The 14,896-nt window shown below is 40.0% G+C and overlaps 1 protein-coding gene across 5 annotated transcripts in view; it reads left to right on the top strand.

Annotated features, from left to right (window-relative positions):
- The window catches only part of DEPTOR (DEP domain containing MTOR interacting protein), a 71,483-nt gene that overhangs the window by 13,783 nt on the left and 42,804 nt on the right, over positions 1 to 14,896 (top strand). For all 5 annotated transcript variants that reach the window (XM_065668865.1, XM_065668864.1, XM_065668867.1 and 2 more), the window contains exons 3-4: positions 10,864 to 11,042; positions 12,969 to 13,092. In XM_065668865.1, coding sequence (XP_065524937.1) covers positions 10,864 to 11,042; positions 12,969 to 13,092 — 303 coding nt within the window. The remainder of the gene's footprint in view (positions 1 to 10,863; positions 11,043 to 12,968; positions 13,093 to 14,896) is intronic.

Raw genomic sequence — 14,896 nt, forward strand, 5'->3', positions numbered from 1 at the left:
CATGTCAAAGCTTGTCTTGAGTAAATTAATTTGATTTAGGGTTAACAGTGTTGGGCCATTTACAGTGATGAAAGGTGAGTGTCTGAGGCTGTGTAAAGGCATAGTGCAGGCCCTAACCTCTCACCTCCTCTTGTCCTGTTGCCCATCTAGAGCCTATCCCTAGCTGTCCGTGCAACATGTGTTTTGGATTCAAGTTGAGGCCTGATCCTGACTTCGGAGTATGCTGTAAACATATTGTTGTAATCTAAGTCTACCAGCATTCAACTGAGGCTGATACTGTATGTAAAGCTGATGCCGTTACTTGGTGCATGAAGGTCAGGTTGCATGTTCTGAGTTATAAAAGCAGTAAGAAGTCACAGTTTGAATTTATCGTCAGAGCACATAAATACCTGTTCACAGAGCTTTCTGCATGTGTGGAGAGAGAATTTTGCCTAGAATGAGAAATGGCAAACATATGGCCCAGCAATGGGAGCAAGCTGTGCAGTAGAGCAGTAGAACTTCTCCGGGCTCCTTGTTGATTTAGTTATTATTTTAAAGGAAAATTTCCATTTAATCTTAAAAGCAAAGGAAGAATGCTTCTGTAGTATTTATCTTTTTAAAGCTCATCTACTTGTGAACATGTAACAAGGCCTAATCAAACATGACAAGATCCTTGATAGCATACTGGCAGAAGGAACTATTCATAAAGGGTAGTTACGCAGCAGCTGTGTATCTGTTCGTATCATATAATGGATGCAGAAAAATGCTGAACTCATAGAAAGAAACCATCCCCAGGCTAGATTTTTGCAAAAGTAAAGTGATTTAAATTAGTCTTTAACTAGGATGTTTATTAATACATTCTCCTTAATGATAAAGTTCTTCATTAGCCTGCCAGAATTTAACCAGTGAGTAACTTCATGCCATTTGACTTCATGCCCTCAAATTCATATACCCTGATTCTCCAGGTTACATGTTTGTATGAACTACATAAAGAAACATATTTAAAGTAGATAGGACAATTCTTTATCATTAAAACATTTGTGTCGGAGAACAATCATTTCTGTGTTTGAAAAATGAATACAGTGGTGTTATGTTGCAGAATTGTTGAGTGAAATCATTGTTACCCTTTGGCATAGGTGTGTTTGGGACTCATTCAGTGTAGTTTGGGGCAATCAATGGCTTTCTGAGAAATATTTTACTTTTTTCTCTGTAGATGGTGGTTCTTTTCTTCTTTTTCAATAGGCACTTAAAGTGAAGCTTTGTTGGATGTTACAGGTTTCTCCTCAAGAAAAACACATATAAATGAGCAGAATGTTAATTAGGATTATACTGATTTCTTTGCTCCAGCTGGCTGTGAAGGTCATACGGGCTTATGTTTTACACTCGCAGTGATGGGTTTTTTAAGCAAACATGACAACTTAAGGGAACTGAAAAAGACTGTAACATGAGTCCATTTAGGCTTCTATCCTATTTTGATTTATTTACTTTCATAATTACATATAGTATTCAATAAATAATAATAATTAAAAAAAAGTGCCACAATATAAATATAGGCAAATTTCAGGCTTAGAAAGGCCTGGGTGACTATGACTGGTTCTTCATGGTAGCTTCGCAGGGTCTCAGGTGAGGGGCTGGAGGTTCCTGCAAACCTGGTGATTTGGGTCTCAGCGGGATGAGTGGGTATGGACATGGAGACAGGAAAGCCAACTGAGTACGAACATGTAGAGACTTTACCCAAGGGAAAAATGCAGAGTTGAGCAATGGAGCATCACTTAAAGAGATTTTTTTGCACTCTGATATTAACTCACCTGAAAGATTATAGATGTACATCTATTCCTCTCACTTTCTGTTTAGGTAAGGCCAGACTTCCAAACTGGTATCTTCTTCTCTCTGCTCATGAGACTGGCTCATAATTTCTCATACCAGCATAGTGCTGCTTCATTGCATCTCTTTGAGCTTATCATTCTTGAATCAGGATGGCATGAAAAATACACCATATTTAGATGATGTCCTGTAGTATCATTTACAATGACATGAACTGGGTTTCCCATAATTTCTGGAAACATCTCAGTTAATACAGGCTAAAATTGCCTTTGTTTTTTTGTATGGTCTCAGCCTGTGGATAGCCTGTAGTCCATGAGAAATAGCTACTGCATAATCAGCTATTTCTTACTCTTTGTTGCTTTCAGCCTCCAAGTTCTCAGTTTTCAGGAGGGCATTTTGTTGTTAGTGCACAGCCTTGCATTTTATAGTCTTACCTGTTCCTCCATTTCTATTTTTGCACTGTGAAGGTCATCCACTAACAATTTAATCACCTCTAGGCAATCCAGTCAAATGGATCATTACTTTAAGTGTTTAAAATTTTGCACCAGTTCCAGTTTCATTTTATAGCTTAATGGTCAGCCACTGGATTTCAGTAGGCTTCTGGAAGACAGTGGAAACAACTCCCTTGAATCACGTCTTCTGTCAGCATAGCATCCCGCATACTGCGGTATTGCCAGCCGTAGCAGATGAAAAGCCCCCGTGAATCAGTGCCAAAATATGGTAAGATTGTTTTTTGATTTAAATAAATTCAATAGAATGCATTTTCTAGTCAGTATGTTTTCTTTTACTGCTTTCACATCTTCCTTAAAAAATAAAGCAGTTATAAAAAATAAAGCAGTTATGCTAACCATGAAAAAAGGAAGCTATTCAGTTAGAACTGGAAGAGATAAAGTGTGATGTTTTTAATACACCATACTGTATATTGAAAGACTATTGCACCTATACTTGTATTAAGATGAACCTACGTATTTGTTGGAAGTGAGTAAAAAGTCTTGAATCATAGCCTCAATATAAAATTGGGTTTGTTAACAATAGCACATGGCACTAACCATTTTATTACTCATTTCCTGTCAGGTACTGGCTATTTTTGCTTAATGACAGTCATGATTACACAGCATAGTAATTGGTTAAGAGTTTTGTGTAGAGATGGGAAACGATTGCTAGAAGCAATTGAGATATTGCTGCAGTATGACATCTTATTAATGTTGAAGGCAGATATTTTTTTCTTGCTTGCAGCAGGGTTGCCAAGGGCTGATGAAACGAGTGCAAGCAGTCAGTGCCCCTCTGAGGAGCATAAAATCCTGGGAGAAGATCTGCAGGTGTGCAGTACTCACGCAGAGAGCAGCCATGCCTGGAAGGACTTTGAGATCAGGGGTTACCCAAAACCGTAAAACATCTTGTCAAAACTATTTGTCACTCATTGACAGGGTGGGAGGAACATCACAACTGCGCCTGAGATAAGGCACTCGGTTAATTTCAGCTCTCCCATGGATTTCTTGGGTTACCTCCGACACGTAACAATACCTTTTACTGTCTGCAGTGCTGTGGTGCTTTCTGGGTGTTATGGATCTGCTCTTCCTCAGATCTGCTGTCAGATGGGTGGGTGGAAAGACCTCCTCGTTTCTTGCACAGTGCAAGAGCATAGCAGGGTCATACTCAAGCTGTTCCGTGTATGTAAGTGTGAAAGAGATGCCAACCTTAGTAAATAAAGGCTTTCAGCCTGTAGCTATTTTTGGCTCCCCTACCCCCTTGGGATGTGGGCTTACAGAGCAGAGCTTTCTGGCACCCACAGCCCCTTGTGACCTTGCTGCAGCCCCTCTTTTTGACCACAGCAATGCAGACCTGTAGTCCAACATGCTGTTTTCCAGTTCCTGGTCTGTCTCTCCAGGTTCTTGAATGGCAGTGCTAGCAGGAATAGCTGTAGCTGTAGGGCTTCCTGTATTTACCCTGTTTAGCCCATTTAGCATTTCAAAGGAACATTCACCTCTCCCAGCCATGTTACTGAGATAACAGGTCTGTGTTCACTGACACAAATTTCATTGATTTTCACTGGCCTTCTACACTGCTCCTTGCTCAGTTTTCTATCTGTAAAATACTTCCTTTATTAAGAATGATTTTCAGCCAAAGTCCACAAGAGTTGGCTTTTGGCTACTGTGCTAATCCAGGGAAGGGATGTCTACAACAACAGGTGTCCCATGTTTTCTGGTCTGCACTTTCAAATTTAGGTAATGTATGGTAGAAATCTTCAGTTTAGAATTGGGAAGACATCCCCAAGAAAATTAATCCCCACGGTACTTACTGATTTAGCAAGTCTAAGAATATCCTTGCAATGGAGACAGAAAACTAGCGTGAAGAAACTTAGTTGGTGGACACGAGCAAAGATGGCTTGTTCTTAAGTGAAACGTACATCGGTTCTTGTGGGGATCCACATAGCAGTATTCCATAGACCTTCATGTGCATGCATTTGTCCCATGTGTGCATCCCAGCTCATCCATACATGAGTGAGAAGAACAATTATATTTGACTTCCCTATTAAGGAGGAGAACTGCGAGTTCCTGAATTCTGACAGCTTGAGCCCAGAAAGCAAGCAGCTGGAGCGAGACAGGCAGACTTCCACTTTCCTTATGACTAGGTGCAGGTGAAATAATAGCTTGCCTGCATTTTGTGCCTTTGTCTTTGTAAAACCTGGTTTTGTGCTTTCCAGTGAGACAGAACCTTTCAAGATTGAAGTTCTCAGGCAGTTGGGAGCATTATTCATGTTTATACACATTTTGATTAAAAGTGAAATGGAAGCGGAATGGCTCCGCAGGCAGGGAGATCAGCCACTTGTGGACATAAGGAGAAAGTGTTGCTAGATCTGTAACCTTTCAAGATACTGGGTTTTCTTGCTTCTTGAGAAAGACGTGAACAAATACTGTTCTGATTTGGTGTGACTGTTAGACTACCCTCACATGTGGGTGTATCACAGCCCAAAGAGAAAACTGGAGGGGAGTCAGTTGCCCCTCGAATACGTTCCTTTACCTTACAGTCAAATCGTAGAAAAATGCCAGCATATATATTCCAAAACTTGACATAAAAGTTAATCTAAAGATCCTATTCACATTCAGTGTTTTACCAGATCTACAGCATCATGCTGTATTGTCTTAAATGAAGACCAGATACAGGCTCAGATTATACACCTTTGAGGTTTAAAAATCCAAACTTGGGTTTTACCAGTGGTTGCTAGATTTATGACAGATCGATAAAAACGCACAGATCCAATTTCCTCTCCAGTCTGGAGTACTCACAAGGGAGGCTGTGGGTCTGAATTTCTGGCCTGAATCTGTAAGCTGAAAGAGTGTCTCCAAAAGACAGAACTCTGATTTCATCCTAGATGCTGAGCCATGCCTGTCTCTGGTCCCCGGAGCTTACTTTGACCACTGCCAGTTATAGTAAGGTATAATGAGTATTGAGGATGTCCCTGCACATGCTTGGTTGCAGGCTTAGTGACTTTATTACTTTCTGCACTTATAAAAAAGGACTTCATAAAAGAGGCAGCCCCAATGTTTTGTTTAAAACCACAGGGGCACTGGTGAACTGTCACTTCTTTGGAAGCTTTAGGCTTTCCTCTGCAGTGCACCAAGAGATGGTTTATCTGAAATCTCTATCTGGCTCTGTGTTCTGGCATGTCCTCAAGTTGACTACATGTCTGCAGGCAAAAAAGTGGAGATGAACACAGTGATGAGAACTGAAATCCGGAGCTGCTTTGAAGACAACCTATCTAACCCTATTTCAGAAGGTAGAATTCCTTCTCTGCCACAGCTACCAACACAGAAATATCTGCATCCTATTTCCAGTATGACCCATGTTTTAAAGGGTATTTTAGCTCCTGTGAATATCAAGTAACAGAATTGCAGAGCTGAAGCATAAATAGAAAGAGGAACAGGCAGCAGTGAACCGCTGACACTTCAGCTGGGACTTGGCAAGCCCAGCTGGAAATGCTTGTCCCAGCAATGCACATCGCATTTGCAGGGTACCTTCACAGCCGCCTCCCTGTGCAAAGTTTTTAACATCATTGACCTATTATTTTTATTTTTGCTGACAGCGCAGAGTTTAGTGTAAAGAATATTTCACACAGTTCTGTGTTTTCCTGGGTGCGTATATATACACAAGCACCACCATATGCTCACTTATTTTGTAGTGCACTGGGTCTGCAGCTGACCTGTGAATTCTAACTTTCAGTGGGAATTACGCTTCTAAGTTACCAAGGTACTTTGGAAAATGCCAGCTTTTAGTGAGATGCCTGAGTACCGTGCTGTAGACAGGTCATACGCTTACATTCAGAAAACAGCCAAACTTTGTGAGCTCTGGAACAACACAAAACTTCTGTTTCCTACAGAAGTGGATTATCTAATGGAAAACCCAATTCTACCTGCCAGTGGAGCACCTGCGATGTCCCTTGAGAAGAGGTGTGGAAAACCTGTGCACTTCAATCACAATGAATTGTCCTCATCTTTGTCAAGATGTTTTTATGTCCATATGTTTTTATTACAAAGGATGCTGTGACTTGCTTTACTTGGAAATAAGTAAATCTTTCTCAGACAGAAGTTCCAAGTATACGAAACTTGTGAATGAATTTGAAGATGGCAGAAACCACCTGCAATGCTTTTCACCTCTGCGTGTCACTGTTAATTTTCAAGGGATCCAGTATGGCTTTGGTCAGAGTTTACCTTGTGGTCATAAAACTGCAGTTGTTCAATGCATGCTGACTGTCAGTGCTCAAGTTGGGACAGTCACTGCAAGCAGGGATATATGCTAAAGCAAAGCGTGATGTAGCAGTAACCTGTGAGCATGCTGGGACTCATTAGCATGGTCAAACACTGGAACAGGTTGCCCAGAGAAGTGGTAGATGCCCCATCCCTGGCAGCAGGTCAGGTTGAATGGGGCTGTGAGCAATCTAGTCTGTTTGAAGATGTCCCTGCTGATTGCAAGGGTGGTTGGACTAGATGACCTTGAAAGGTCCCTTCCAACCCAAAGTATTCTGTGATTCTATGATGCTATGATAAATGCATGTGTATGTGTGTGTGTAATTGCTTCAGGAAGGTTAAAAGAGGTGAATCAGTTGAGCACAGTATGCAAGTCTTCATACCATGCTGTCCAACGAGTGTCAGGAACCAACCTGTTCCCTGTACATTTTTATGGAGCCTTGCCAGGATAAACATAGGGTCTATACAGGATGTAGTACCAGAAAATGAGAGATGAATTATTCAGAAAATTACGAAGAAGAGCAGGAGGCTTTTTGTCTTCTCATGCATAGAAATCAGCAAAGGATGGTGCTCTGGAAGATCTGTGCTAGCCAAGCACAAACTACTAGACTTATTGGAGGGAAATAGCTGGGTGCAATACTTGGCCTATGGTCCAGTTAGTGACATCATTACTGTCTAAAGCCTGCAGGCCAGTCTTTTCAGGAGTTTAAAAGGAAAGCTAGACTGTTGTGCAGGCACTGCCTTTGTAAAATACTTACCCGGTGGTTCAGAAAAGATGCAAGAAACTTCAAAATGCATAATTTCCCTGGAGGAAAACAAAATAGAAGTTTCATGTAGCTGCGAGAGTGATGGCTTCCTAAGTTAGTGCCTGATTCTTTATTTCTAGGCAAAGATTTGGATCTTTCCATTATCATGACTTTTCTGATAGTTGGCAAAGAAAATGCCTAATGACAGCTCAACAAATAACATTGTTCCTGATTAACTCTGAGCATATTTAGTGCAAAGCAGGAGCAGTATGGTTGGGTTATCCCATTTCATGCTTTGCAGGAGGAAGGCAAAGTCTATTTGGAGCAAGATTTCCTACCTGTTGTTAATTAGGAGCAACTCCTGTTTAGACAAGCCCCCAAGAAAACTGTTCTGGCATGCACGCTTGCAAATACAGATTGTCTTTATGTGTTGCAAGTATGAATAAGAGCCATGGATATCAATTTGTAAATATTGAGGGGTTACAGTTCACAGGCAGCTGTTCAATCACTTTAGTTCTCACATTGGTTTCTGCAGGTAAGGGAGACTGTGGCCCCAAGTACAAAACCTGGCAGGTAATCTTGAATAATACATAAAATTACATGTAGATGAGGTACTGGTGGCCATAAGATTGTTCCTGGTGTTAAGCTAGTAAGTCATAGAAAGAGGGACAACTTTTCAAAGGCTTGTTGAATCAAGGTGTCCCCCCATCATTAGTTCTTGTTTGCCCTCTCTCTTCTCTCCTCAAACAGGTTAGGGTTTGTCAGCGAGCTACCATTCCTAAGCAGCTCTTGAGAAAAACTTCTTCTGGATAGAGAAATGTGACTGGTGTTAAGTTAGGTCTTTTCCAGTCATCATGCAGACTAGCTGATGAGAAATTATTAACATTATTTAATGGGAAAACATCAGGGTCTTTTGGTGAGAAGCCTTTTCCCCAGTGTCATGGGATAAAGAATTTACCACTTCGCTTGAGCATTGGTTCCAGTGTATAATTGCATTCACTGCTAAATTTTTATCCTTTTTATCCCATTTGATTTGGTCTCTGATAAATATTTCTGAATGCACATTTTTGGAATTCCTACTTAACCTTTTGATTTGCATACTGCAATGCATGCTCAGTAACTTTACCCGAGCCTTTTATACTTGTAGTTTACGCTACACACAATTTCAGTTTATGGAGGTACTCCTCCTCCAGACAGTTTGATTTTTAGCAGGTTTGTAGGGATGAGGGAGCTCTGACAGAGAGAACAGAATATACCACTGCGGAGGAAATCTGCGTTCCCTTTCCGTTCTTTATTCCAAAGAAATTAACCTGGACATAATTCGTTGTGGATACAATTGCTATAGACTGCAGAAGAAGTTCCCACTTTCCTTTGGAAATTGTGGTAAATTTGGTTTCTAAGGTTTCTTGAGGCTTATATGATCATGCTCTGACTTTGTGATTTCATAACCTCTTAGCAAATTTGAAGCCACTTTAACAAGTGGGTAGAGATAATGAATGTAATAAAATTTTTATTAGTTTTATAAATATAGGCAAAAGGGTACAGAGAGAGAGCCTGTAAATGCTCAGAGTGAGGAAAAGGGTCGTAAGGGGAACGAGTGTCTTTTGACGTGACAGAGAACATGAAATACTTATAAACCCCCCAACTGCAGGGAAGCCTGCAGTCAGAATTTCAGACGTAAATTCTCATTCCTGGGGCTCTTGGCTGCTGGCTTGTTTGTGGAATGCCAGACCAGTCCCGGCACACTCTTATGCAACATTTGGACAAAGAATTTCACAGAAGGGGGTTTCCCTCGTGTATCAGATGAACTCCATCCATATAGACTTTAACTGATGACTGGAAGCTGGGTCAAACCATCTGCACATGCATTACACGCTCTCTCCCTAGTTTTGTTCTTGCAGATTATTGTGCAACATGATACTGGATGAACATTATTATAACCTGGAATATATTCTAAATGTAAAGCTCCATCAGACATTCTGGTAATTGCATGCTGTATAATTAAAACTGTGTAGGCTTTTCTTTCTAAGTATGGCAACAAGTGTTAGAACACATCTGGAAAATATGCTTTAAGTAAAGGTATTTTAGCTCAGAGAATTTCACAGCGCATGGGATGTTTACCAGCACTTCTTTCCAGAATATTAATCTCATTTATCAGTATTTTTAATACAAAAGCCTTCATTTTTCATCATGTTTACAAAGCTGGTTTTGAATTAATATCACAGATTGGCCATTCCAGTGTAGTTCTAGGCTAAATGCTGCAAAACAAAAACTTTGCTTTGCTACTATTTTTAGGTAGAAGCCAAATAAACCTTGTTTAATGCCCTAATAACATTTTCTTCAATGACTTCAGCCAAATATTTTCCTTTTTTTTTTTTTGACTCTAAAGACAAAGAATTGTTTCATACTGGAATCACATTGAGAGGAAAATTGGTTGGACTTCTTTGTGCTTCTCAAGGCTCATGTTAACCCCCTTCTGTGCTATCTCCCTCTCTAGAAAATAGAGATAGTTGTACTCCCTACGATCATTACAGCATTACCCAGAACATCTTTGAAATCAGTGAGAGTGTTTACAGGGTAGGATCTGATCCTGGCCTCTTGGAAATGAATGGCAGTATTTTTGCTTGTGGTAGGTGCTCAAGCGTTGTGGTTTCTGTTCTTTCCTCAGAACTGTTGTTTACTCCAAAACCACACTTACTGAAATTCTTAATTAAAATGAAACCAAGAAAGCAGAAAATTGTTAAAAAACTTAAAAATCTCTCTCCATTAATTTATTGATAAAGTTACAAATTTTGTTTATTTGGGAAAAAAAAAAAGACTAAAAATAAAGATTCAAAATCCTGGACACTTTACTAACAAGGGATCCTTTACTCTGATCAGGATCTGCATTCTGACCCAAGCATCCCAAAACCAGCCAACCAACTTGCTTTCAAGATGATGGGGAGATTCGGCAGATAGATAGCATTTACCACCAGCTCCTCAAGTGAGAACCAGTTCTCCTTTATTTGGTGTAGGAGGCAACTTTTTTATGCTATGTAACATTGCGTTGGAACAGCTTTGTGCCTGAATTTTAAATCGGAAACTCTGTACTTGTGCAGCTGGAGGCAAAATGCAGTTACTCAACCAAGGAAGAAACTACAGTTAAAAAAATGAATGAGATTAAAAAGAATAAAACTACAGCAGTGATACCACAAAATAAAAGAGTATTACGGAATGTAGTAATAACATGGGAAAATTAATTCCAAATTATTGACAGTTTAATTGAGGTGCAGGAAATATTTTAATGGCTTAGTATGTTGTGCTGTTCTTCATTGCTTAGTCCTTCCCACTGGGCAGAAAACAAGTTTTTCCCAGTATGGGGTTTGAAGTTGTAACAAATGGCTGCTGTGGACTGCCTGGTGGCCAGATGCCGTTGGTGACGTGTGACCGAGTGTCTTCCTCTTCCAACCAACACCTGCAAAGCCCGCCCTGTGAGCAGGGCTTGGGTGCCTCTGTTCCACTCTCATCCCAGTGTTGTTAGTTACAGAGGCTTTCTGCAAATGATACTCACAAGGTGATTTGACCCCCAGGCTCCGACTGCATGAAGAAAAAGTCATTAAAGATCGGCGACACCACCTCAAGACGTACCCGAACTGCTTTGTTGCCAAAGAGCTGATCGACTGGCTGATTGACCATAAGGAGGCCTCCGACCGAGAGACAGCAATTAAACTGGTGCAGAAATTACTGGATCACAGCATTATCCACCATGGTAAGTGCAATATCAGCTGCTAAAAAGTTCTAAGCTATTTTTTGTTGTGTAACAAAGGGAAATCCTACTCGTGCTCTTCCAAGTACAGGGCAGGTAGGATCCTTTCCTTGCCAGAAAGGGAGCATCTCTCTTGAACTGTGCTGCTCTGCAAGGTCCCCTGTGCCCTGAGGAGAGGCTGAAGAGGTGTGATGTTCGCCATGTCAGTACAGGGCAAGAAGTTACTGGAGACCATGCTGCTGCTGATCCCCAGCTGGATCGTGTCCCCTCTCTCCCTGCTGTCCTCACCTCCCTGCTCCCCAGAGCACAGTTTTCCAGCTGAAAAACCCATCTGAAAAATCAGCCGGCAAAAAAAGATCATTTTTCTCAGATGGATTAGTTCTTTGGCCCTGTCCCTCACACCAGCTGCACAAACATTAGTGCTGGTACAGCTGCAGGAAAGTTAGTGGTCCGACTGTGCCCTGATTAATTTTCTCCTGAACTTGTTGCCTCTTTGAGGTCTGTTCCTTTCAGCTTCTTGAATAACAATTTATCCTGATGAAAAAAAAAAGAATTCCAATTCAGTAATAGCATTTAGTTGCCTTTTGGTGCACAAAAAAATCTACGAAGCACATAAACAAAGAAGATCCAAGGCCTTTATTTCAAGCGTATAGTATTACCTATTTCAAAAAGGCAGAATGTACCATTTGTTTCTTTTCTAAGAAAAACCAAGTGCCTGAGAACAGACAAATGTTGACTTCATGCAGGGGTCACTGTATGTGCAGCAATACTGCTGCTATCTCAATACATTAACAACACCTTAATTAAAGTAAGAATTGCACATATTGAATGAGTGACACTTCTACAGCTTCTGCTTGGCTATTAAATTAAAATGCTGGGTTGTTATGGAAACTGGGACTCACGGTAGATAGTTAAAGAATAAAGTAATTATAGGGTATTCAGATCTGACTACTTAATCCTCTATTGAGAAAATGTCAGTGAAGAGTTGCGTGGATGCCTGAGCGACTTAATTTAATTGAGCAATACATGTTTCATTGCTGACTGCTTGTTGAAAGCTTTAACAACCTTCAAACGTTTCCTGCCTCAGGATCCATTTGCACACCAGAAATTCCATACAAATTTTATATGTGTGTGTGCATATAGTACACATAGAGCAGGTGTTTCTGGAAAATGTTCACGTACTGCACTCAAATTTAATAAAATAGTTTGCGAAATGAGTGAGGGTAAACTCAAGAGAAGTTCAGTCAGGTTCTGCATGATGCTCAGAGCATCCTTTCAACTCCCATGTCCAGTGAAAGGGATACCACTTCTGCTCTTGTTGTGCAGCAGGTGAGCCCATGTACGTGGGGTGACAACTCTGCTAGGAGCATCTTGGTTGGGATATCTTTCCTATTAATTAATTTATAGCCCTGTTGGAACTCTGTTCTGCATTTACAAGAGCCCATCACTAGCTACTGTCTTATAAACTTTATTTATCATTCCTTAGTGTGCTCCTGTTGTACCTACCATTTGCTAGTTGTCATGGGTAGCTGTTTCTGCAACAAGTCTTGAGTTTACTACATTGCTCAACTGATAGAAATAACTTCAAGAAGTTTGTCAATCCTGAAATTATTGAGTGCTCTACGTTGTTGGCCTTTTAAACAGTTAACAGACTGTTTTCTTCAAAAGGTTTTCTGGGTATACAGCAGATGGTTGCTTTTTTGCTCTTTATGTTTGCAATAATACTCACAGAACTGATGAACACATATCTAAAAGTTTTCTCTAGCTTGTCATCAGTTATTAGGACTGAATAAAGTTTTATACTCAGAAATACAGTGGGTTAGGCTCCATACATGCTTACTTTGAAGTTCAGCAGTGACACCTGCTAAATAGATCCTCAACTCCTTAACATCTATATGAAGATTTTTTTAATCTGTTGTTATGTTTCAGTCTGTGATGAGCATAAGGAATTCAAGGATGTCAAACTGTTCTATCGCTTCCGGAAAGATGATGGGACGTTTCCACTGGACAATGAGGTGAAGGTGTTCATGAGAGGACAAAGACTGTATGAAAAGTATGTTGCATTCAGTATCCATCATGTGTTGATAGTAGTGCCACAGGATGTAAATGCTACTTCTTAATCAATTTTTAAATAGTCAGAGGCTTTCCAATTATGCAGAAATGAGTCTGGGTAATCCTTTGACTTTAGTTGGTAACTCTTGTCTCTCCCATTTATCTCTTGCTTTTCTACCATGTTCACTTGTAGCATTTTGTTTAAAATGAAATGGTATTTTCTGACATTCTGGGTTGTAAATGTATCCTACATGAGAACCCAATGTGAATTTAAGCCCTTGCACTCTAGTCTGTAAAAATAATTACTAAAAGATGATTTGTCATTTAAAACTGTAATCACAGGACCTAAACCAGTACATCAAAATGCACTGAACAAGTGGCTACAAGTCTGTTGAGACCCCATATCTACAGCTTCACCAGGAGGCAGGATTTTAAATAATAGGTGAAATTAATCTTCGATGTTCCAGTCTGCAAAGCTTTTACATAAGAAAGGTTATATTAAAAGTTGTCTAAAAAAACCCAACCCCAAACCAGCCAAGAGCTTCTAATTAAGATTTGAAACAGATGATTATGATGAGATACTGAATATCCCACCAGATTACTTCCGTCAAATAACTAGGCAGCTTAACCATACTTCCCAGTCTATAATTAATGACATTTGTATTCAGGATGTAGAGATTGTGGCACTGTACTTACAAACAGAGAGAATAAAACACATGCTGTCATATACTACAAACTAATATGAAAGTTGTGACGTGTTATTTACCAAAAAGCTTGAAGTATTTCTCTAGACTGGATACCACCCACTCTTCTGCTTGGTTAGAGCAGAAACATGCAGCAGCTGACAAGATGCTGTTCTTTCTGGCTGGGGTAATTTTGTTCCCCTCTTAGAATAAAGCACTCAGGAAAATCCCAGGTTTAAAAGCTGATGATGAATGTTATTTTCAAGGTAAGAAGGCTCTGAAGGTCTATTTCATGAAAAATCAATAAAACTGAAATATAAACCAATAATTGTAAATGCCATTCGTTTTGTTGCACCTATCATATAAAATTCCCTGAGGCTCAGTCACTGTGACTATTTCAAGTAAAAAAAAAAACTAAAAAAAAAACTGTATAAGACACAAGGAAATACGGGAAAAAAATCCTTCATTGGGTGCAATTGGAGAGAAGAATCGAATCTCCAAATCTTCCGTGCCTTACTAAGCATAGCATTTGCTCCTTTAGACTCTGTAACATGCAGTGCCTGCAAGCCTGGCCCATACTATGAAAGCCAGTCAGTCAACAGTATCAAACCTTTTTTTTTTTCCTATTGTTTTTATATATTCCTATTTCTATTCTGTAAGAAAAACCTCTTTTTGTTGGTGCGGCTGATAACAGTCCTCCATGAAAGGATCCATGGTGGGAAGAACTGTCTTCTCCTGTGTCTGCTTCCATCCCTGTTTCTAACCACAAACTGATGTCTAGTATCCAGTTTATCCAACACTATACTAGCAGAAAAATGTTCGTAACAGTATGAATTGCTCCCATCTTGGACAAGGAGATAATGCCAAAAGCAGCACCTTTATCTAAATATAGCTGCGACCTCATAAGGTGGTTGCTCCTAGGCAACGTATCTAAAGGGTTCAGAAACTTTTAAAACCAGCCTTGAGTGCTAAATATAGAATAGCTTAAAATGAAATGTCATTTCAAAACCAGTCTGTGACAGTCAAACCTAGTCAAAATTCTCCATGGATCATTGGAAATATTTTATATTCATGGAAGATAAGAACACATACTTCGGCTGTCTGGGCTCCACTTTATTGTAG

Source organism: Lathamus discolor, chromosome 2 (genome assembly GCF_037157495.1).
Source record: "Lathamus discolor isolate bLatDis1 chromosome 2, bLatDis1.hap1, whole genome shotgun sequence".
NCBI classification, from domain to species: Eukaryota; Metazoa; Chordata; class Aves; order Psittaciformes; family Psittacidae; genus Lathamus; species Lathamus discolor.